This window comes from Columba livia, chromosome 27 (assembly GCF_036013475.1).
Source record: "Columba livia isolate bColLiv1 breed racing homer chromosome 27, bColLiv1.pat.W.v2, whole genome shotgun sequence".
Classification (NCBI taxonomy): Eukaryota; Metazoa; Chordata; class Aves; order Columbiformes; family Columbidae; genus Columba; species Columba livia.
In genome coordinates, this window is record NC_088628.1 from 2,878,763 (window position 1) to 2,903,009 (window position 24,247).

Sequence of the window (24,247 nt, forward strand, 5' to 3'; positions counted from 1 at the left end):
CAGTCGCTATACAGGTGGGAAGAGCATTTTCTTCAGCTTTTGCAAACAGCCAAAAGAAAACAAAACAAAACAAAACAAAAAAACAAAAAATCAAAAATAAATTTTTAAAAACGCCTCAAAACGTGACCTGGGATGGGTGTCCTCACCTGAGCATGCTCAGAAAGCCAGCACCTCGTTCCTGCAGCAGCCACCCAGGCCCATCGGAGTGTGGGCAGAGCCACGCGCCCTCCCTGGGGTTAGGAACGGGGACAGGGAGCAGTGGGACATGGACCTGGGCAAAATTGCAAGTGTGGAGGAGGGAGCGAATCCTCTCGTCCCTGCAGCGCAGCCAGAGCCGGGCTGGAGCCCCTTTGCCAGTGCCTGACCTTCTCCTTCTCTTTCTTGCTCTTCCTTCTCTCCGCTGCCTTTTCTTCTCCTTTCTCCCCTTCCTCCTCACTTTTCTCTCAGCAGTTTTGCCCAAGAACTTCAAGGTGAAGATGGTGACAAAGACGTCTGTGCTTTTGAGCTGGGAGTTTCCTGAGAACTACAACTCTCCCACCCCATACAAGGCAAGTGGAAGGGAGGACTCAGAACTGTGTCTCTTCTAATTTTCCTGGGAGTCTTGTCTGTTGGTTTGAGTACAAGAGTGTAAGAGGCAGGAGTTCTGGATTCGGTTCTCAGATATGAGCAGATAACGGTTAATCACTAGGTCAATGAGAAGGGTTGAAAAGCAGAGCTGTTGGGTTGCATTCCCACCTCTGTTTCCAAATCATTGCCTCCCTAGCCAAGCTACCATAATTTTCCCATTTCCAGATAAATATTTCTCTTCCCAGAGAAGTCTCAAGGCTTCGTCCTGCAGCTTCGCACTCAGATACCTCCCGTTCCTGTGTTTGCACCAGCTCTGGTGGCACACGGCACAGCCATCCCCCGTGCTCTCTGCAAACCGAAGCAATGGGGAAGAGGAGTTTGGCTGCTTGAGCAATATGAGCCTTGCTCACAGGCCAACTTTGCTGCCTCTTCGCCTCCCCCAGATCCAGTACAACGGGCTGAATGTCGACGTGGACGGCCGCACCACCAAGAAGCTCATCACCAACCTGAAGCCCCGCACGTTCTACAACTTCGTTCTGATGAACCGGGGCAACAGCATGGGCGGCCTGCAGCAGAACGTGGCTGCCTGGACCGCCGCGGACATGTTACCGAAGAAGCCAGAGGTGACCCACAAGCCTGATGCTGATGGCAACGTGGTGGTGATTCTCCCGGATGTGAAGAGCTCTGTGCCTGTCCAGTAGGTTTCTGATAAGCTGCAGATGTGGGGTGCTCGGGTTATGTTTTGGGGGGCAGCCCTGATGGCTGGATCCAAACATGCAAGGGCAGGACTGTGTTCCCTGCATTTTTAGCCTTGCTTACTGTTGGTTTGTGGAGCTACTTCCCAGGGCTAAAAGGCGATCGCGAAGAAATGCAAAGGGAGTAAATTAGGAGGTGTGTCGTACGGGATTACCACTGATGCCCTGCTCGTTCCAGGAGCAACAGTAACACTTTACTACATTAAAAATCAGGGCTTTGCTGAGTTGGGAGAGTGGGGCTGTTTGGGCAAACCTCCCACATCAGTGTGGGCACTCTTTTCTTCTGTAACTCACAGAAGGAGATTAATTCCTTCCATTTCTTCTGATCATTCCCGACTCTTAGGGCTTACTACATCGTGGTGGTGCCTCTGAGGAAGTCCCGGGGTGGACAGTTCCTCAACCCCTTGGGCAGCCCTGAGGAGATGGACCTGGAGGAGGTGAGTGTGACTGGGATGGTTTTGATGGGTTTGGGTGTCCGAGCTCCATGTTCTGAGTAGCTAAGGTGAGGCCAGTCTGAGCTGCGTGGTTTGAGTCTCCTTTCTCCTCCTCCCGTGATGTTTCTGAAGCGCTCACAGTGTTCCTTCTCTTCCTCCAGCTGGTTCAGGACATTGCCAGGCTCCGACGCCGAAGTCTGCGCCACTCCCGACAGCTGGACTTCCCCAAGCCCTACATCGCTGCCCGTTTTCGCTCCCTCCCCTCCCACTTCATCTTGGGGGACATGAAACACTACGACAACTTCGAAAACAGAGCCCTGGAGCCCGGGCAGAAATATGTCATCTTCATCCTGGCAGTGCTGCAGGAGCCTGAGGCCGTAAGTGCCGCCCGCTTTCTCTTGCCCTCTTTGCACGCTTGTGTCCCTGTGTCCCCATCATCGCCCAGTGACAGCAGCTGCTCCCTCGGGAGCTGCCGGTCACCATGGGCAGGACTTGCTACACTTGTGGCTCCAGATTTGAGCCCAGAATGGGGAGTTCTGAACTATCCACTTAGGAATACGCTCGTGTTCAGAGACCCCTCGGTCAAACCGCTTCGCAAACACTGTGCTATTAGTCCTTAGAGCAATGACCTGAGATATCCTGCTTTGAGAGCAGCGCATCACATACTCTGGTCATTATTAAGTTCCCCACCAAGCAGAGATGGGAGCATTTTTAATGCAAAACTAGCTGTGCTCTCTGCTCTTTTTACCACTTCAGCACCTCTACTGATTCCAGTGTTGTTGTGTTTGGATTTATGAAAACAACTGGTTTAATATTTACCTGCCTCCTCCCTCCTGTACAATAGAAAGCAGTCTAATATTTTCTTGTTTTTAAATCCCCTATGGAGTTGTAGCAGGGAACTGTTTGAAATTAAGGGTTTTCAGTTTGGGTTTTTTTCCCCCTCAAATAAATATTTAGTTGTGTATTTGATATTAAGGGCTTAAGCTGACACGGTTTTGAATGGGTTTCTCAATCGGATTACTGCAGCTTGTGGTAATTTCTGCTTTAGAACGAGGTCCCGGATTTGCAGCAGCTCCCAAGTCTGCAGCAGCATCTCAGTCTTGCTGAGAGCTGATAGCGTTCAGGGGCCCAGATCTGCTGTTCTTGTCCTGTCCCAGACTTTCCCCACAAACCAGGACATGCCAGTTCTGCTCCGTGTGGTTTAGTTTCTGTGTAAGATGGGAACGCAGCCTTCCTGGGCTCAGGACACTGTAGCACACATGAGAACAAGCAGGAAATGCCTGTTAGTCTGGACTCTGCATTTCCATGTGCCTCTGATGCCCAGCAGAGCCCAGCTCGCTGCAGCAGGAGCAGAGGAGACATTGCATTTTAGTAATTTCTAGTTAATTGTAAGGGTTATTTTTTTTTCAGTCACCAGACCAGACTGTTTCTAAGCGTTAGTTCTTGTTTCAATCCCTTCCCTCTTTCTCTGTAATCCCATCTGCCTGTCAAAATCCAGATGGCTACAGGAGAGCTTGGAGAAAGCATCTGTGTGTTTGTGGAAGTGGAGAGGGCTCGGGGATGTGGTGGAATAGGGGCAGCATTGACTTGTTTTCTAAAAGCACCTTCCTGACTATGAGATTAGGTGGCCCATGGGCACGAGCCAGTCTGCAGCTTCATGTGAATGTGATTTTTCAGTGGTCCGTCTTGCCTGGAGCATTGGAGAAAGAAGACACCTCTCATATGGGTGCTTACCAACAAGAGGGCATTTTCTCTGTGACTATTTGGTTTCCGCAGCAGAGAGCTCACATCCTCTTTAGCAATTCCTCTTGTGGAATACTGGATGCTTGCCCCTTGTTTTAGGTCCTCGTTCCATCTCTGAACTCTGTTCCACAACTTTGTGTCTTCCAGACTTTTGCTGCTAGTCCGTTCTCCGACCCCATCCAGCTGGACAACCCTGATCCTCAGCCGATCATTGATGGAGAGGAAGGGCTGATCTGGGTCATTGGGCCCGTCCTGGCCGTGGTGTTCATCATCTGCATTGTCATTGCCATCCTACTCTACAAAAAGTAAGAGATGCTTCTTGTGGCTGTTCTGAATGTCCCCAGCTCTGGCCCCTGAAGGGAATTTTCTCCTTGGTCCTGTGGTTGCCAGCTGAGGGCAAATCCTTCCACCCACACCAGAGCCCTGGAGCAGAAATGCTGAAATGGGATGATCTGACTGGCCCAGGAGAGATTAGCAATGAGCTACAGGGACTTGCTGCTTGCAAATGTACCCTGTGGCACTCTCAGTGAAGCTGTGCTGGTCTATAGACAGTCTTGTGGCACATGTGCAATGAGTTTGTTGGGTCTCTTGCCCGTCTCCTCCAGCAGAGCTGCTCACAGCCGCAGCTGCAGGCTCCCCAGGGGTGATGCAGAGAAAGCACCTTGGTGCTGTGGATCAGCAGAGACCTCCAGTGTTCCCAAACTGGTTTTCAGCTGGAGCTGGGAGACAAGAGCAGCAGCAGTAGGGCTGTAATGTGAGTCTGCAGGAGAGAAGAGGGAACAACCGCTGGAAATCCCAACCCTTTTCCATGGCTTTCAGAGCAGCTCGTGGTGCGTGAAGGGGACAGCACACGTGGGCCACACTGTGCTGTGAAAGGACAGGAGAGGAAGCAGACGCTGAGCAAAATAGATCAAGAAAAGTGGCAACGTGGCATCTATGGCCAATGCAGGGGTGTCCTTAGCTGGGACATCTAGTCCCCAGGATGGGGGGAGCTCTCCTGACCCTGCTCCAGCTTCCATCTGCACAGCTGTGTTCAGTGATGCCCATGGGTGTGTTTTGCATCCCAGCATGTGTGAAGCTGCTGGACACAGGCGTTCTCTGGGCTCAGGGACTCAGGTGCTGCTCGTTGGTGTCTGATCTAATTGGGTAATCGCTGCTGGGCCCAACTTCCACCTGTGTTACCAGGGTCGGAGCTGAGCAAGTTCTTCCCCCTTCCTCTGCAAGTCCTTTCTAACCTGAACATTTGTCTTGTCTTCTCTCCACTTGCTGCTTTCCTGGACAGCAAACCAGACAGGTAAGAGCACCAGATTTGCTGCTTGCTGAGGTTCTTTCTGGCTGGGCTGGCTGTGTGTTAGGCAGTGTTTACTGCCTGTGGTGATGGGGCTTTGTTGGTGCAGTTTCTGTCATTAGATCTGTCCTAAGGGGCACCCTGTGTCACACCAGCGCGGGACCATGTTTGAATCAGGGCAGAAAAAGCAAAGCAAGCCCAGCTTTCTCCTGCTTGTCCATTCCTGAACATAATGGCTCTTTCTCAAGCTGAGCAGCAGTGACAGTAAACGGCTCATAAAATGTTGGGTTAATGGAGCAGAGAAACACCCATTTGTGTTGCAGTCAGAGGTGAAAGCGGGTTTGCTCCGTGCGGGCTGTCCCTGAACCGCTGCTGGATGCAAGCAGAATTTCCCCAGCTGAGCTGTCCTCGCCCCATTGCAAAAGCTGTTCGTGCCCCATCATCCAGGGATTTCTGAGAGAGTTCATTTATGACTGCAAAAATGAGGCTTGTTTTGAACCATTTCCAAGGCTGGGAGAGCTTTCACTGGAAGTAACTGATGGGTTTAGCCACTGAACTATTAACAGCAGTTCCAGAACTGCGGCAAAAATAAACTACTCCCAAACTGCAAAGTGGTGTAATTCCAAAATGCTGCCCCATGCGGTGCTGGCAGGGCTCATGCCACTTCTTCTAGCTATTAATGACATTAAGAGATGGCTAAAAATGTACTGAACAACCTCCTCTCTGCCCAAGTAATTGCTATTATTGCTGCAGGCATGTTATTGGAGGCTTCTGCGCAACCCGAGCAGAAGAGGCAGGAGCTCTAGAGCCATCTGGCTGGAAGGGCAGGGACAATACCCGCAAACCTCAGGGTGTGGGTGCACGTTCCCTGCCCACCGGAGAAGTTCTGCCCCCAGCAACTTCTCCCTGTTCCCTCGCCAGGGGTTGTCACATCTTCAGATGACCACTGGGCTTTGCTTCCAAATTCTTTTCAAGGAGAATGAGCCAGGTCAGCAAAGACTTTTCAACTGCCTCAGCTAACCTCACCGCTTCTGAGCAACATATAGTAGGAAGCACTTAGATGTGCAGCTCAGCTGGCAGGTTGGAGCGGGCTTCAGCTCTGGCAAGGGGGCGAGACAGATCTCAGCAGGCACAGCTGCGATGGGATGTGGCTACGCTGGTTTTTGAACCCAGATTTTTTAGGGTTCTGCGGCTCAAAAAGGATTGAAAACCGCTGCTCTGACTTCTCTGTCTGCAGCCAGGCACTGTGAGCTCCTAAGCAAGCCAGCAGAGCTATCTCAGTGTTTTATGTCCAAGGTCACGGTCAGGAGATTCTGTACTTTTCCAAATGATTCTGTTGGCTCTGGTTCTTTCAGGCTGAAAATGGCTTGGCCGGGCTTGCCGGGTTTGCGCTTGCATTGCTCTGCAGGGTTGAGTGGCGGCTCGGAGGTGCGAGATCGCAGCACCGCTCCTCGCTGTGACAAGGGGACACTTCTAGAATGTCTAAAAGCTGCTGAGCCATTGTAAACCCATCCAAGATACAGCACTGACAAAACTTCCCAAGCCTCGTCCCTTTTCTGATGCATTTTGTGCAGTTTACACCCTCGGCTGCATCTGGCCCTGATTTTGGAGGGAACCATGCTTGGGTCTGAACGTGCCTGAGTAGCTGGAAAGATTAAAAGCTCATAAGCTAAAGACGCTTTGTCTTTTTTGTTTCTTTGTTGTTTTTTAAGCAAAAGGAAAGATTCAGAGCCACGGACAAAATGCCTCCTGAACAACGCCGAAATCACCCCTCACCACCCGAAGGACCCTGTGGAAATGAGGCGCATCAACTTCCAAACTCCAGGTAACCGGCTGCAAACCGGCCTTTCTCCCGGGCAGGCAGGAGCGGAGCAACTGCCCTTTCCTCAGCCCCCTCCCGCCTGCCAGAGCCGCTGCCGCGCTGAGCCCTGGCGCTGAGCTACGCTGCGCCTAAGGAACCTCAAAGCCCGGTCTTTGCTAAGCGAGACTGCTGAAGGAAACCTGCCGGGAAACCTCGGGGACTTTGCGCAGGCTCTGCCCATCAGCGAGGAGGGTTTTCCTGGCTATCCGGCTAAATTGGTGCATTCTGGGCTAAGTACACAGCTGCCGAGCTCACCAGAGCGGCGCTGCTGCCGTGCCTGGTGCTGGGAGATCCCGGGGCGCTGGAGGAGAAGCGGGGCAGGCTGTCCACCTCTGCAGCTGCTGCTTTCCACCTCTGTGCCAAAACGCTCCTGTGCGGAGCCAGCCCTGCCCCGTGCCCAGAGGGGAGAGCAGCGGGTCGCTTGGCGCAGATGAGGCAGCATCTCCCAGCTTGGCGCTGCAAACAGAGGCTCCGTGCGCCCTCCGTCCCCTCCACGCGTGTCCCCACGGCCGTGCATGTCCCAGCTGCCCGCATGGCACCTCCACACTGCCCAGACGGGCCCGTCCTCACGCAGACGCGCACGCGGCGATGCTGAGCGGTGCCTGCGCGCTGGTACCCGCCTCTGCCTCCCAGCCCCTGCTGCTTGAGGGTTTGGAAGGGAATTTATTGTGCTTTTTGGGGGCTGGCTGTTGTTTTCAGTTTGTTTGTATTGTTTTGCTGTTTTGTGCTTGTTAGTAATGTTTCTGCAGCTCCTGTTTCCCATCCCAGTCCTGTCCTTAGCGTTGTCTGAGTTTTCTCAGGGTGAGGCTGGCAGGGATCTTTGGGGAGGCACAAAGGCAGCACCAGGCGAGGGTTTCATATCAACAAGAGTTAGGAACAACCCACTGGTGCCAGCCCAAGCTTAGGAACGATTGAGTCTCAGCTGAGGGGTGCAGGGGTGAATGCAGAGCAGTTCAGCAGCACTGGGGTCCCTAAATCAGCTCTTTCTTAGTGCTGCTCTTGCAGGAGAGTCTGAAGGCCTTTGAGATGATGCAGGTGGCCCCAGGCGTAGCCCAGCAGCAGTTTGTATTTCTCTGGGAAGACTCCATAGGTGCTATCTGAATTAAAGCCAATTGAGTGCAATATACTGTGCTTTAGAAGAGGACCTGGAGGTTCTTCTCCAGCCAGACGACCCAGGTCCAGCAAGCAGAGTCTCGTGTCCCCAGCAGCAAAACGGGGGGGACCTGGGAACGGGCCTGTGCGTGAGCATCTCAGAGAGGGGAGATAACCTGTCCTAGCTTAATCAGCACAAAAAATAACTTTCTTTTCCTCTTTAGATTTATGTTGGTTTTCGTTTCTTTATTAGCATGAAATTTTTAAAAGAAGTGTATATTTTATTTATTCATTTTTTACTGTTTTCTGCAGATTCTGGTCTGAGCAGCCCTCTCAGTGACCCTGAGTTTGACTTGGAAAGTTAGTTCCTGTGTGTTTTTGTTCCTGTTGGTTTCATTTTTCCCCTCCCATTATTATTATTATTTTTTCCTCTTCTGTCGCTTTCCTTTCCAATTCTGTTTCGTTCCTGCTTTTTCTTTTCCCTTTTTTTTTGGTTTCTTTTGGTTTCTTTTTCCGAATTCTCTGTATTCCCGCAGCGTTTGCCCATCTCATCCCTTTTCTGTGCCATCTGTTTGTCTGAACTGCGCTTCCAGTTTTACAGTATCAAATACACAACCAGGCCTTTGCGAGACAAGGGTAGCAGCAGAACAGAGCCCCGCTAGCAGCGTGGGACACTGTCCGTCCTTCTGGGTCTCTTTTGCTGTTCCTGAAGAAAAGCCCTGGGTTTCAAGGCTTCCTTTTCTCCTTGTTGTCAAAGACATTTCATTTCTGGAGCTTGGCTAAATGTCCCTCGTATTTATTGCTGGGCAGAAAGCCATCTTTTGTGCGAGCGTCGTGTGTGTGCGTGTTTTGTGTTCATCGCTTCGTAACGTGGGGGAAAGAGAGAAGGAGCTGACGGGCCCCTCGCTCCTTAGCACCGTTTCATGCCAGATGAAGGACAAAGGGCTGTTTCCCACCCGGGGCAGGTGTCTGGTCCTTGGCAGCGACTCGTTCCAGGAGCACAAGGACCAGAGGCTTCTCCATCCTCCTGCACGCCCGGGTTTGTGCCGAGTGCCATCCAGCCGCCGCCGTTTCGCAGGGAGAAAATGGGCTCTGGCCCATGGAACAGATGTTGAGGGTGACGTTTCTGGCGAGTTGGCTGGCGCACAGAGAATCAAGTCTTTTGTGATAAGATTAGAGAGATTCAAGTGATTGAAATGTTAGATGAGACTGGCTCTAAAGGACTTCATCCCCATTAGAAGCCAAGATCCCAGCTTTGCTGGGTGGGTTTTGGGTTTGATTTCTTTCTTTTAGATGTGAGGTTTCAGCTGACAAATGTGAAGAGTCACAGATGCTGCTTGTGGCTCGGAGATGCGGGGGCCAGGACATTTTTCTGAATAGTTTCATCCAAATATCACTCTCTTTAGTATTGAATATTCCTGGCAATAGCGTCCCTGTTCCACCTGGCACCTCCTCTCCACCCCCTTGTTGGAACAGAGCGGGTTTGTGTGGTTTTCACGCCTTGGCTGAACCTCGGCCACCCTGGAGGCCGCTGGGCATAGGAACCTGTGAGCCATTTGCCTTTGTGTCTTAAAAAATAAGAGAGATATTGAATTAAAACCAAGAAAAGAGAAGCTGCTGGAGCTGATGCAGCAGCTGGGAAGCGCCGCTCCTGGTTCATTTAATATCAAACTCCTCCTGGATCTTAATGGGAACCCCGATGCACTTGGCATTGTGACCAGGAAAGTGTTTATCGCTGTAGAGGTTTCCGGTCTTCTTTTATTATAAAGAGCCCTAGAAATTGATCCGACGAGGGGATTTGTGTCTTTAGCAGCAGCAGAACAAGGCGAGTTCCCGTGTGTCTGTTCACAGCGGCTGGGGACGGGGACGGATGTTCCCAGCGAAGGGACAGAGCTGGTTTTCAGGAGCCGGTCACGCTGAGGATTTTTCATGGAGCTTTTCTGAAGGCAACTCATGAAATGCCTTCAAGGGAAACGGGATTTCTCGTTCCAGATTGGCACAGCGGGCCTTTCCCACGCGGCCCAGTTGCTCAGGGGGAGTGACACACGTTGCTCTATGACTTCTAAGCCAAAGAGGATCTGCCATTTTTGTTTTCTTGTTATTACTGGGTTTTCTGGTGGTTTATTTTTTTTCCTTTTAACCTACGTGCTCATCGTTTGGGATTTCACTGATCACGCTGTGTTTCTAAGCGCACTTGAGGTTTTTGCAGCAGAATCGGGTGGGAGCAGCTGCCCAAGTTCATCCAGCGCAGGGGACGCCGATCGGTGAGGCGGTGACCACAGACATTGCAAACAGCTTCATTGAGTTGCCAGGAGTTGTTCTGAGTGGGGCTGAGCTTTGTGGGTACGCTGCAGCTCAAGGTATATTCAGCCCTTGCTTTCAGAGGCAGAAGGACAGACATGAGAAGTGTTTGGTCTCTGATATCAGGCATCTCCATCCCACTTGGGCGGAGAGACAACCAGTTCCTCCCAGTGCCCCCAGTCAGCGTCTGGTGCTGTGGCACTGGGATGGATGAAGGAGAAATCCCTCTCTGGGTGCGATGGGCTCCAGGACAGCGAGACACTGACCTTTTCCTCCCCGAACTGCGAAAACCTTTCTGCCCCGATCCCAGCAGCCTAGAGCAGAGCCAGCACGGCCTCCAGAACACTTGGGGTTATTTTTGTGAGCTTTTTTGGTCTATCCCACCCTCCCCGTCCTATTTTCAGACAGACTTCCTTGTGCTGAAAACAGATATCTAGTTAGCTTAGGAGAAACCTGTTGGAGCGGTGGTTAAACCCGGGCTCTGTGACAGACCCGTCCTGTCCCCAGGCCTGGGGGAGGCGGCGTCTCTCTAGAAGTCACTGTAAAACTGAGGATGTCATGCTTGCTTTGCCATCTCTGTGCTGAGTTTTCAGAGTATCTGACCATGCTTCTGCCACCGCCGCTGCTTCGTCACACACCAACACCCACGGGGCTCGAAATTCTCCCTGGCTTCCATCTCTCCTCCACTCCCGTCCTTCTCATTGGGGACACCGCCCGGGGTTGTCGCCGTGCTGCCGTCCCTGCCTGTCCCCTGCCGTTTGGAGCGGGATCGGCTGGCAGACAGCATGGGAAACCTTTGGAAAAACATCATCCAATGCAGATGAGCAAAGCACGGAGTGCTTTTCCTCCTGGATTTGCAGCGTAGCTGTTTGAGATGGTGGGACGGGCAGGTCCCTGCTCCTTCCAGAGCTCCCGCTGCCCATCTCAGAGCAGGACGTGCAAATCACGCTTCAGACAAAACTGAACGTGCCTTCGCTGCTCAGCCCCGTTCGTGGCTGTGATGTGCCCCCAGTCTGACCAGTCCGATGCAGCGTGGCCCTCCAGTATGTCTCAGAGTCTGTTCCCTGGCAGATCTGCTGCCCCGATACAAGAATTACGAGGGCAGCAGCTAAACCAGGGTCTCGAGGCGTCAGTCTCTGCAGCAAACTGTTCCCCAGTCCCCCAGACTGAGAAGGGGCAAGAGGATTTATTCCGCCTCTCCCATCACAAAAGGTGACGATGTCCCCAAGAGCTGCGAGGGGTCGGGCAGCCTGGGCGGAGGAGGGACGGGGAGGGCGAGGACGGAGCCGTCACCCCCGTCCCGAGCAGGGAGAGGAGCCCGTGCCCGACGTTCCCATCCCGGGAGCGGTGGGATCCAACCTGAGCTCACCGAGGGGCTCACTGAACCAAAAAGAACAATTCCCGAAAAGCCTCCCCTGCTGCCCCATCTGCATTCCCTGCCCCATCGCCAGGTCGGCCGCATCCCTGCCCCTTCCCTTCTTTTGCGTTGGGCTTGGGTTCCGATCATTGCGGGTGCTGTCACATTTGCTGCGTAGGTTCCTCTGGCAGCATTTGCTCATTTTAAGTCCACTATTGGAATCGCTAACACGCATCTGCTCTTTGGATTTTCCTTTTTGTTTCGCTCCGATTTACACATTGAAAATGGGGCCATCACGGGAACACTCTCATTTTACCGTTTGTTGTTTTGGTGTTTTTTTATTTAATTTCCTTGATTTTATTTTTTACTTCCAAGGACACAATTTCGAGCCCTGAATTCTTCTCTTCTAACCTCCCTACTTTCATTGCAGATCTTACATTGTAATTTTTTGTTCTTTTCCTGTTTCTTCTTTCTTATAAAATGTGCAACGGTTGTGAATTTTAGTTACGATTAAACAAGCTTCTTCTCCTGCTGTCTTGTCTTTTAGGTATGCTCAGCCACCCACCAATCCCCGTTTCTGAGCTGGCTGAACACACAGAGCATCTCAAAGCTAATGATAACCTGAAATTGTCCCAAGAGTATGAGGTATGAGCAAGAGCGAGTGCTGTGCATGGGTTCGCAGAGCGAATTAGGGAATTCAGACAGGCCCTCATCCAAATAAACGTGGCTTCATTTTAACGATCTGGTTAATTGAAATCTTAAAAAAGCTATTTATGAATTGGAAGTTAAGTAGTTTTGCCCAGCGCTTTGCTGGGTTCAGTTCCAGATCATAAAAATGAGGCAGGTCCCTGAGCTGTCCCTGTCCTGGCAGGGTCTGAGCTCCGTTCGGAGGGGGGACGCGGCTCCGCACAGACGGGCTGGGGATGGGGAGGTGTCTGGGGCGCTTTGTGTCTTTCTCGTGGACACGGAGAGGACCGAGCTGAGGAACACGATACCCAGTTTTATTCCACTGATGCTGGGCGAGAGGGTCGGTAAGTCCTCCCCAGCTGATGGGATCTGCGGCCACAGAGCTAAAGCGGAGAAAGCAGGATGATTTGTGCTTGGCTTGGCTTGTCTGGGGGTCTTGTGCTATATTTTTCTCCTTCCTGCTCATCTCTGGTTACTCAAACGGGCTCGTGCAGGTGACCAGCTGTGACTGCGGGACTTGCATTGCAAATCACTGTCCCAGACTGTGACATTCCCACCTGACGGGCCAGTCCTGGCGCAGGGAGGGAAGGAGAAAAGTGTCATATTCCCCCATGTTACCACCGACACATGGCCCAGCGTCCTTGTCACCATGCGGGGAAGGGCCGTGCGCTTGCACAAACCAGCTCCTTGCACAAACAGCGTCGTGGCTGCGCCAGCGCTGCTTAAACCCCAGTGCAGACTGAACACACGACTGATTTCTTTGTTGTTGTCGTCGCTGTTCAAAGACATAAAATGCCCCGATTAGGGGGTTTTTTGACTAATAACTAGTCCGGAGTGCTTAGTTCTGTTTGCAGGGGCTACTTTCTGAACAAAGGGCTGTGTTCTCCCCGCGTTTGCAGCTCCGCAGAGGGGGCTGCATGCTGGAGAAGGCGCCTTTGCTGTGCTGGGGTCTCTCACCGGCGCACGGGGGGAGCGGGAGCCTGTTAATGTGCTCTATCCAGATTTCCAAGGTTGATTTGCATAATGTAATATCCCAAGTGCCCTGGCTTGGTTCCAGCACAACCTCCTCTAGCGGGAGAGCCAGGGCTAAACAAACATCGCTAATGAAATGAATGCGAGGCGAGATTAGAGGGATAGAGAGCAAACAGACACATTACAACAGTATAAATACCCATTAGTTTGAAACGCTTCGCGGTGAGAGGACGTTTGTGGCGGGTGGTTTTGGACCAACGTTGCCACAACCTGAGCTGAGCTCCGGGGTTGGCACAGGGTGACGGGCAAGGACCGACCTCAGAGGGACAGACCCAGGCAGGTGTGCATGGGACCGTGTCCCCAGCGGCCGGGGACACGCTCGGGGAGAGGGAACAGCGAGAAACACAACTCGGCATGCTCCTGCCAAGCCTCCAATTGAGGCAAACCCCTAGGGCTCTGCGAAATGATGAAGGAATTAAGCCCTTGTTTTATTTAATTCTCCGGCTGAGGATTTAAAGGTAAACGTAATTAACCTAATTTCCATATCTGGGACAGCTGGACTTTAGAGAATAAAAAACCACAACCACCAAACCTGGCATAAATCAGCAGGACAGGCAGAGAGGGTTTTTCTCTCCAGAGCATTTCATCGGGGTTTTTTCTTCCTCCCTTCTAGGAAAAAGGTGCGTTAATTCAGTTGGTAGGGTCAGGGTCCCTTCTTTGCCGGACTCCCCTGGTGCTTCCCCCCTCTTGGCACCCGGAGACCCTCACAGAGTCCTTGTGTCCCAAGTGACGCTGTCCCTGCTCTTCATGGGCAGCCCCATCCCCTCCCTGGTGTTTCATCTCACACGTGGTTATAAACCTTGTCCCAGCTTCAATATCTTCTTCTCCAGGTATTAGTCCTCACCGAGACACTGGTATATTTATGTCCTCTTAATCGTTTAGTTTAACCACGTGCAGATTTGGCCTCTTCATCATTTCATAAATACATCCCGATGTGATTGTTGCTGTTGTTCTCTCCCAATTGCAGCCATTTATCAGTGTCAGGCTGTAACTAACGCAGCGCAGCCCCGGCAGGAGCACGATCTGAGGCCTCTGTGCTGCAGCCTGGAATTGCGCTGATGCTTTTGCTACCGGGTCATGCTGCATTGTGCCCGAGGGGGAATTACACGGGTACCGCTCGGGGCTGAGGGAGGTGGGACCCGAGCACCCTGTGCCGCCGGGCTGGGGCTTTTCCACAGCAAAGATCGGCTCTGGAGGGAAGCAAACTGAACGCTGCGTTCCTGAGCTGGCTCTTCGGAGCCATGATCTGGCCTACAGGGTGTTCAGAGCTTGATTTGCTGCTTTTTCTCCTGTCTGACTCTTCCATTTCCTGATTCCTGCAGTCCATCGACCCTGGCCAGCAGTTCACGTGGGAACATTCCAACCTCGAAGTGAACAAGCCCAAGAACCGCTACGCCAACGTGATCGCCTACGACCACTCGCGTGTCATCCTCCTGCCCATCGAAGGTACCGCGATCTCGACTCCTACGTGTTTGTGCTGCTGCAGGGAAACACATTGCGTGTGCTCTCCTCCCTTCCCCGCTACCCTCTCTTTATATTCTTCTGTAGCATCTCCCTGGGAGTTCAGCAGGCAGGAGATTGCTCTGTAGACCAGGCGTTCGTTAAATTCTGGTGACTGCCATATTCCCCAGAGCTGCCATCTCTCATTTCAAGGGCCGGTTTATCAAGAAACTGTGTTCCCTTTACTTGAAGATGCCCGCTCGATACATTTCTGACTAACGGGAAGAATTCAGCCCACATGGTGCTTTAGATGGAGCAGGAACGGGTGGCGATGGCTGTGCAGTGTTTCTCTACAGCCCGTGAATGAGAAGTAAGTGCAGGGCTAATTGTACATATGTGAGTGTCAGCAGCGTAGCAAAGATGTGGCTGCTGAGTGGTACAGATGCAAAGATTACTTGATATGCAGCTCTTGCTGCATTCCTGGCCCCTGAAAAGCTGAGAATAAGAAGAGGTTAGTGTTAGACTGGTAGGTCACAAATTGTTTCCTGAGCTTCTTACGGGAGCGATGGTGCAGTCAGAAAATTTACATTGAATTTCACAACCCGTGGCTCTTGACAGAATTGCTCTGGCGCACGCCGGGGTAAGAGGGGCTTTTAGTGGAGAGGAGATGGAGTTTAACAGGGCACCTGCTTTGCTTGCCGCTGCCAAGATAACATTTGAGTTCCGTCGTCTCGGGCTGTGTGTGGCTGTGCTGTGCGGATAAAGCATTTAAGGCCGGTCTTGCATTGCTAAGAGCTGATCATCTGAGCAGAGAGGATATGGGGTGTCCTAATAACCCCCTGGGGAATGTAGAGGTCAATTCAGAAGCTTTTGTGACAAGGGAGTTGTCAGAATAATCTAATGCTGGGTAACTCAGGAAGTGGGGAAGGGGAAGAGCTGTTGGGGGTGACAGCGGATTGCGGTGACTTGCCAAAATCTGCACGAATCTGGATCGGTCTTGCCCGCCGTTGGAGGATTTTAAACATTTCTCATTGGGAAGATGACTGTGTTCTGGCTTGGTTTTCTTCCGAGATTAATATTGTATAAGCCAAGGAAAACAAAGTCTTTAAAAAGTTGCCTCGTCATTCAAGGGGAAAGAGAAGAGCACAGGGATAGGAATGAAGGACACTTGGGGCTGATCGCAGCTCTTGGGGACGCAGGAACACGGGCTGGATGTGGGCAGTGGCATCGTGAGGGACCCACAGGGCAAGTATGACGGGCCAAGGTTTAATTTTCAAGCCTCTGAGAGGCTCTGACGTGTCCTGGCTGGTGTGTTCCTTCCTACCAGGCTGTATTTTGTGCTGAGGGCTGAAAGATGAAAAGAGTTAGAGGAATGAGTTGTTGCTTTCTCTTTGTTTTAAGTCGGGATTTGTCAAGGCTGCACATTGTCACCGCCAGCTTGGTCAGGAAGAAGCAGTGGCTTTAATTCCGTGACTTCTCTGTAACTGGGCCTGTCACACCGCGAAACATTGCAGGAGCTCACAGCCACCATTTCAAATTACCGAGCGGACCCGAGGGGGCTGGAGAGGCGATTAATTCCAGAAGCTCAGCCTTGATCACGTTCCTGCCCAGCGCAGCCGCCTCCCCTCCCGAAATTTCAGATTGGGAAGGAATGGGGGCAGGGAACCCTCCAGAAATTTAATCAAAAGCCATTTCTACCAGCAGCTGAAATTACCGAGTACCCTTGAGGACTGGCAGGCAATTCAGCCCGGATCGCTCTTGCCAACGGGAGCAGCGGCGGCTGCAGCAGGATGAGGAGCAGCGACCCAATTTCATGGGGGTGCCGCTCCCACCCGTGGCTCCCCCTCGAGACACGAGTTAAGCGTTGGGTACCGAGTTAATCACAGGTTAGCAGAACCTGCCAGCATTAAAACAGGCCAGCTCACCGCACAGGCGGATCCTCCGTTCCGATCCGGAGGGTCTCTAAAGCTGAACCTGAATGGCAGCGTTTGCCGGTGTCCGTTTAGCTGGGAGCGGGTTCCTCCTGCCGTGTCCCAGTCCCGCTCTTCACTCTGGCAGCACCTCCTGCCACTCGTACCCAACCCCTCGAGCAAGGACACGGGCAAAGCAGCTGCAGCTCAGCCTGGAATGCATGTGAATAGTAAAAAAACAGTCCTAAAAATGACACTGGACAATTTAAAGCAAGTCAAAGCCTGTAATTTCGAAGCCTTTCCTGGCTGAATCAAGCCTGGTTTGTTGTCCCTGACTTTGCCCAGCTGTAGCTCACATTAGGCTCTGGACTGGGCTGTGCATCAAGCAGGTGCGTTTGCTGCCCAGATTGGGCATTCTGGGACAAGGACTCGTTTTTGTCCTATTTAAGACCAGTCCTAGGCCAGGACTTCTGCTCCTCTTAGCAACAGCAGTAAGAAGATCATGGTTTCCAGGCTTTAATAGTTGGTCTCTAATATCTTTGGCAAGAAGTTATTTGTCTCCCTGCACTGCAGAACCTTCGAGGCAGGAGCTTCAGCTGGGAACAACGTGGAAAGCTCCTGATCTCCCAGCTGGGACTCCAGCCCACCAAGCCATGAAGGCTGCGGTGTTTTTGCAGGGGAATTCTCTCTAACAACATCCCTGCAAAGATCTCCTCGTGCTTCCAGCTCCCTAAAGTCCTGCTCAAGTCACTAACTCACTTTTGCTGGTTTAACACAGGTATTGTGGGCAGCGATTACATCAACGCCAACTACATCGACGGCTATCGGAAGCAGAACGCCTACATCGCCACGCAGGGGCCTCTGCCAGAGACCTTCGGAGACTTTTGGCGGATGGTGTGGGAGCAGCGATCAGCTACTATTGTGATGATGACTAAGCTGGAGGAGAAATCACGGGTAAGATGCATGAGAGGGATGACGAGTTAGTCATAATCCTGGGGGATTGGAGGGTGGGGTTGGGGAACAGCAAATCCCTTTGATCCGCAGCCCACAGCGATGTCGGGGGGATTTGTGCCTGCGTTGCCAGCACCCTGAAAGTTCAGTGATTCGTTGCATTTTTAAAAAAACAAACCATTCAGCCTGGCAAGCTGGAGCCTCCTTTGCAACTCCAAGAGAAGAGGACACTCAAGCCTGCCGCATGCTTTGTAGGTCTGTCTGGGAGTTAATCATGTGGCAATTTTCACACTCGGTTCTCTTGTTTAACAAGCCCCAGTACATCCACTCTAATCTTGGGGATCATTCCAGTCTGTTGTCCACATGATTGATGTGGTGCATCAAAGCCTGTGCTTAGTCAGTAGGAGCTTTTCATGCCGGGTCTGTCCAGTCGTGGTGTTCTGGAAAGACATTTCTTGTGCATTCCCTCCCCTCGGTGACCTGCCCGGCGTCACCTGTAACAACATCAGAGCACTTCTGGAATGAGCTTCCCCTCATAGGACCAGAGCAGACGGCCTCAAGTTGCACCAGGGGAGGTTGAGGTTGGATCTGGGAACAATTTCTTCCCCAAAGGGCTGTGGGGCATTGGAACAGGCTGCCCAGGGCAGTGCTGGAGTCACCATCCCTGGAGGGTTGGACAGACGGACATGAGGTTCTCAGGGCTGGGTTATGGTTGGACTCCATCATCTTGAGGGGCTTTTACACCAAAGTGATGGTGTTCCATGCAGCGCGGGGTTTGTGCCAGCGCTGAGCGAAGCCTCCTGTTTTCCAGATAAAGTGTGACCAGTACTGGCCGGGCCGAGGTACAGACACCTATGGAATGATTCAAGTGACGTTACTCGATACCATAGAGTTGGCCACGTTCTGTGTTCGCACGTTCTCCCTCCACAAGGTGAGCTGTCTCGCGTTTCTTCCCCGGCCATGGGCTGCAGACGCTCTCCATACACAGCCCGGGCAGGGTCCTGGTGCCCGCCCTGACTCTTGGTGCACTTTGCCTCTGCAGAACGGCTCCAGCGAGAAGCGGGAGGTCCGCCAGTTCCAGTTCACAGCCTGGCCTGACCACGGGGTGCCCGAGTACCCCACCCCGTTCCTGGCTTTTCTGAGACGGGTGAAAACCTGCAACCCCCCTGACGCTGGTCCCATTGTGGTGCACTGCAGGTACCGATTTCCCTCACCTAACCTTGTGTGGGGCCATCTGGGGAGGGCAGAATTTCAGTAGGACGTTGATTTGCACCTGGGAGATGGGCACAGTCCCCTTGTGAGGCCCTGAGCCATCTGAGGAGGGTACTTGGGGTTTTCCTTGAGCATGGAATTTCCTCAGGTGATGAGTGGTTTAGTTTGCAGTGGTTTGGTCTTCAGACCTTGTTAGGAACAGGAGGTGCCCCGCGCGGTCCTGGTGTTGGGTCTGTGTCGCGTTGTTCTTGTCACTGTGGGGAAGGAGGTTGAGAGCGACCGGGGAAGCCGCTCGGTGTTGCTGCACCAGGTGTTTGGGAGGCAGAGCTGCCTCCGCTGTCAAAGGGAGAGCTGACAGTGATTGAAAGGGGTTTTTTTGAGTGCTGCAGCTATTCTGATAACGACTGAAGGCCCCCATGGGCAGGTAGCGTTCCCTAATTCAATTTACAACCCGAGGAGGAACGCTTGCAGCCTCAACCGAGATAAATCCCCATGTTCCTCGGGAGGGTGAGGAGGAGCCCACAGGTTCCTGGGCGCCGAGGAAAGACATCTGAATTGTACAGGCTGCGAGGGAAGCTAATCCTGCCTCTCCTAGAGGATGCCATTCAAACAGTCTTTGTAAGTGGGCAACTTATCGCTAACCTTGCAGATGGCAATTATCGCGCACCTCTCAGAAAATGAATAAAGAGACCTGTCAGCTCACACCGTGCAGGAAGCGGCTCCCCGATCAGCTGCTAAATTCTTGCCAAAGCTCCAGTCACCTGCTTGGTTCAGGTGTTAGGCAGCCTAATTAACAGAGATCAAGGGGGCTTTATGAAAAAAGGCACTGCACTGGAATAGTAAAAGGAAACCCTTTATTAGCAGCAGCAAATGCACAGACTCGCAGAGCCCTGCTGATTCACAAATGCCATTACACGCAAGTTTGATGTTACCTCAGTGCACAAAAACATTTAGGAAAAGAGGTGACGCATGTTACTCATTACAACATCAGTAGTTTCTCAGCTGCTGAAAGATCTGAGTGATTAAACGTGCTTTTTAAGCCCTCAGATCATGCCGGCCCTTTGTTCAAGCCTGGAGCCCCTACCTGGAACTGTCAGAACTCTGAGAGCTCCTGTCCCGGGATGGCACATGAGAAACACAGGAGCAATGGGGCAGATCAGTGTGGAGGGGCAACGGGCACAGCTCCAGGGGCAGCTTTGGGCAAGTTTTTGCTAAACTGAGCTGAACAAAGCTAAGCCTAAGTACAGAGATGAGGGACCTTTCCATCTGCCGGTTCGGTTCCTGCTGTTGTGGCCCAGGTGGGGTTCAGAGAAGCAGATTTTTAGGTTCCCGTGCAGACTTTGTGGCCCTGGTGCAGCACAGTGCTCACACACTGCAGTACCGGTGACATTTTGGGTCACCCCGTCCCCTGCACGCTGCACAACTGCCCCAGACCCACATGATGAAGAGCAGCGTACTGAGGCGAGTGAGCAGCAGCACCCACCAGCACCAGGTCAACTGGGCACGTTCTTACCATACAACAAAATCCACCAAACAGCTGGATAGCCCATCCCAGAACAGTCCATCGCTTCATTGTTTTTTCCCCCTTTTCCTTCCAGTGCGGGCGTTGGCCGGACCGGCTGCTTCATCGTGATCGACGCCATGCTCGAGAGGATAAAACACGAGAAGACGGTGGACATTTACGGGCACGTCACCCTCATGAGGTCACAGCGCAACTACATGGTACAGACAGAGGACCAGTACAGCTTTATACACGATGCCTTGCTCGAGGCCGTCGCGTGCGGCAACACGGAGGTGCCAGCGCGGAACCTCTACACCTACATCCAGAAACTGGCGCAGATTGAGGTCGGGGAGCACGTGACGGGCATGGAGCTGGAGTTCAAGGTAACGGAGGATGCTGGAACGGGGACGGTGGTCGCTGGGCAGGCTCAGGGGAGCTCTGTGGTGCTGCTGCTCACACGAAGCACACAGGGAGCCTTTAAACGGCTGATGGAACTTTTTGGTTCCACATTAGAGAAGTAATTACTTTTCTGACTTCTACTGCGGTTCCCAGGGGAGAGAACTACCTGCCGCTGCGGGAGGCTCGTCTGGTCATTTCAAATCCAGATTGAATTTGCTCACCCTTTAGATTGGGGTTTTAAGGTTTTTTTTATTATTATTTCTTTGAAAGTTTTGCTGGGGAGAAAGTCTCAAACTCTGTCCTTACCCACCACAAAAACAAACAGAATAATGTGGTGGAATGGAGGGCAAGTTAAGTGGGCCGGCGTAGGGCTCAAGCCACCAAAAATAAAGGTGAACAGCCAGTTGTGACTCTGCTTTTGCCTTCAGCGACTCGCCAACTCCAAAGCCCACACCTCCCGGTTCATCAGCGCCAACCTCCCGTGCAACAAGTTCAAGAACCGCCTGGTGAACATCATGCCGTACGAGACCACGCGGGTCTGCCTGCAGCCCATCCGCGGCGTGGAGGGCTCCGACTACATCAACGCCAGCTTCATCGACGGCTACAGGTACGCGGCCCCTCGCTGCCAGAAGTTTCTGTGCATGAGGCTGGGGGTGGAGAAGTAATAAGCGTCAGACTAGGGCTGTTCTGTCCCCTGACCTGGCTGTGCCACAGGGAAATTCCCCCTTGCAGTGCTCCTATAGCCTCATGAGAAGCTTTATTCTCTAGTCTTAAAATGTCTTACACCCCGAAGTAAACTAAACCCTTCTCCAGCTGCAGGTCCTAAACGTAGCGTGCCAGTGAGGGGTGGATTTTTGCCATCGGGAGGTTTCTAAAAACAGATTAGGTTTTTATTATGACATTAGTGATGTGGGGCTGTGGTTGTTCTGACAGCTTCCCCCGGTGATCGCTGCCACGGGCTCCAGCTGCCGCCGTCCTGGTGTGCGCAGGACAGAGCAGCCCTGGGCACGTGCACCGTGGTCTGGGCATCTCCAGGCCTGGCAGTTCCATTCTTGGTGCTACTCAGGCCCAGAAAACATGGATTCTAGTTCCAGGAATCCAGCATGTTACACCTTGTTCTATACAGGGCATCTTGTTCATCTGGATTTGCCCCTTGGAGTGGTATTTAGAGAAAGCTTCACCACTGGCTTTCTTTAATAACCATTAGCACCAGAGAGCCCTCATGCCCTGTTTGCCCTTGCACTGGTCTCCTCTTTCCCCAGCATTTCCATTTGTTCCCCTGCTCTCCAACCTTCACCTGCATTTCCAAAAGCTTCAGAGCCTGGCCCAGGCTGCCCAGGGGGTTGTGGAGTCTCCTTCTGTGCAGACATTCCAACCCGCCTGGACACCTTCCTGTGTAACCTCATCTGGGTGTTCCTGCTCCATGGGGGATTGCACTGGATGAGTTTCCAGGTCCCTTCCAGCCCCTGACACTCTGGGATTCTGTGCCTCTGTTCCCGCAGGCAGCAGAAGGCGTACATCGCCACGCAGGGGCCGCTGGCCGAGACCACCGAGGATTTCTGGCGGATGCTGTGGGAGAACAACTCCACCATCGTCGTCATGCTGACCAAGCTTCGCGAGATGGGGCGGGTGAGTGTGCGCCGAGGAGGAGCGCGGGGGGGGACCCCGGCACGAGGGCTGACGGGGACTTTTCTCCCCCCTCGGCAGGAAAAGTGCCACCAGTACTGGCCAGCGGAGCGCTCTGCCCGGTACCAGTACTTCGTCGTGGATCCCATGGCGGAATACAACATGCCTCAGTACATCCTGCGAGAGTTCAAGGTCACCGACGCCAGGGTGAGTCCTGCACAAGGGTTGTTTTATAGCTGGGGGTGGGCTGGGGTGTTTGGTGCCTGGGGACAGGGAAGGCACAGGATGAGAGGAAATGGCCTCAAGTTGCGCCAGGGGAGGTTGAGGTTGGATGTGGGGAACAATTTCTTCCCCAAAGGGCTGTGGGGCATTGGAACAGGCTGCCCAGGGCAGTGCTGGAGTCACCATCCCTGGAGGGCTGGACAGACGGACATGAGGGTCTCAGGACACGGGGTGGGTTATGGTTGGACTCCATCATCTTGAGGGGCTTTTCCAACCAAAATGATTCTACAATTCTTATATTTTGGCTCCTGTAAAAAATACTGAGGCATAAACACTTTGTGAAAGTCTGGGATTATCAGGGGAGGAGAGCTCGGCTGTGCTGAGGACCAGAATACAAACAGATTGCACTTAAATATCTCATCTTACAACTTGAAAGTAGTTTTCTAACCTCTGCTCCTCACTAATCACAGTAGTGAGTCACTTTGTTAGAGATGTACCAAGCTTTTGGTTTTACTTGTTGCTTATTTGAGATAAAAGCAGAAAATAGCATCTCCCCAGCCAGCTAAGGAAACAGCAGAGGATGCTCTGCACCCTGCAGAAAATGTGCCCTTGGCCTCGGCTTTTAGGAGGAGCCACCATTACTTGTATTCAAAGGGGCATGGTCACGCAAATACTCTTAGATTTAATGTCAGATTTCTCTTCTGAGGGAACATAGTACCTTCTGAAATTTGTTTAGCAAATGTAGCTCTTAAATTAGAGTCCTTTGCTTTTGAGGCTGCCATTATTGTAGAAGCTGATAATTCTATTGGCAAGGTTGAGGGGGAGGATGCCTCATCGGTCCTGGTAGAACAAGATTTATCGTCCTGTCAGCTGTAATTCTGACACTGCAGCAACTCCTCCTCAAGATTGATGGAGAGGCCATCACCTCCCCTTGGCTGTTCCTGTGCTCAACGGGCCATCTGTGCAGCCCTTGCCGTGTCACCGGCCGAGTCCCAAGCCATCAACTGCAACAGCTTCATCATTGTAGAGATACAAAATGTTATGTATTTCCACTGTTTTAAATGTTCCCGTTTCCCCCCCCCCAGGATGGTCAGTCACGAACTGTCCGTCAGTTCCAGTTCACCGACTGGCCAGAACAAGGGGTGCCAAAATCAGGAGAAGGTTTTATCGATTTCATCGGCCAGGTACATAAGACCAAGGAGCAGTTCGGCCAGGACGGCCCCATCTCTGTGCACTGCAGGTACGTGCACCCGAATGCAAACATCTCCTGCAGGTTTCTCCCTCCTTGCAGGCAGATTGCTTGGGGGTGTGTGAAGGGGGAATGCCACACACTGATACTCTGCAGGAGGGAGGTACCGCGGGGTTGACCATGAGCCAGCACTGTGCCCTTGTGGCCAGGAAGCCAATGGTACCTGGGGTGGGTTAGAAGGGGGTGGTCAGTAGGTCAGAGAGGTTCTCCTGCCCCTCTGCTCTGCCCTGGGGAGACCACACCTGGAATATTGTGTCCAGCTGTGGCCCCTCAGTTCCAGCAGGACAGGGAACTGCTGGAGAGAGTCCAGCGCAGCCACCAAGATGCTGGAGGGAGTGGAGCATCTCCCGTGTGAGGAAAGGCTGAGGGAGCTGGGGCTCTGGAGCTGGACAAGAGGAGACTGAGGGGGGACTCATTCCGGGGGATCAATATGGAAAGGGGGAGTGTCAGGAGGATGGAGCCAGGCTCTTCTGGTGACAACCAGTGACAGGACAAGGGGCAATGGGTACAAACTGGAACACAAAAGGTTCCACTGAAATATGGGAAGAACCTTGTTTGGGGTGAGGGTGGCAGAGCCTGGCCCAGGCTGCCCAGGGGGTTGTGGAGTCTCCTTCTGTGCA

The 24,247-nt window shown here is 52.5% G+C and overlaps 1 protein-coding gene across 27 annotated transcripts in view; it reads left to right on the forward strand.

Annotated features, from left to right (window-relative positions):
• The window catches only part of PTPRS (protein tyrosine phosphatase receptor type S), a 148,313-nt gene that overhangs the window by 121,086 nt on the left and 2,980 nt on the right, over window positions 1-24,247 (forward strand). For 12 of the 27 annotated variants that reach the window (XM_065042577.1, XM_065042589.1, XM_065042581.1 and 9 more), the window contains 18 exons: window positions 451-548; window positions 1,011-1,264; window positions 1,666-1,759; window positions 1,918-2,133; window positions 3,647-3,804; window positions 4,782-4,793; window positions 6,500-6,612; window positions 8,053-8,100; window positions 11,946-12,043; window positions 14,440-14,563; window positions 17,246-17,421; window positions 18,230-18,349; window positions 18,461-18,615; window positions 20,229-20,514; window positions 20,959-21,137; window positions 22,033-22,159; window positions 22,238-22,363; window positions 23,464-23,618. In XM_065042577.1, the coding sequence (XP_064898649.1) occupies window positions 451-548; window positions 1,011-1,264; window positions 1,666-1,759; window positions 1,918-2,133; window positions 3,647-3,804; window positions 4,782-4,793; window positions 6,500-6,612; window positions 8,053-8,100; window positions 11,946-12,043; window positions 14,440-14,563; window positions 17,246-17,421; window positions 18,230-18,349; window positions 18,461-18,615; window positions 20,229-20,514; window positions 20,959-21,137; window positions 22,033-22,159; window positions 22,238-22,363; window positions 23,464-23,618 (2,539 nt within the window). The remainder of the gene's footprint in view (window positions 1-450; window positions 549-1,010; window positions 1,265-1,665; window positions 1,760-1,917; window positions 2,134-3,646; window positions 3,805-4,781; window positions 4,794-6,499; window positions 6,613-8,052; window positions 8,101-11,945; window positions 12,044-14,439; window positions 14,564-17,245; window positions 17,422-18,229; window positions 18,350-18,460; window positions 18,616-20,228; window positions 20,515-20,958; window positions 21,138-22,032; window positions 22,160-22,237; window positions 22,364-23,463; window positions 23,619-24,247) is intronic. The other 15 variants (XM_065042586.1, XM_065042591.1, XM_065042592.1 and 12 more) reach the window with 3 other exon arrangements.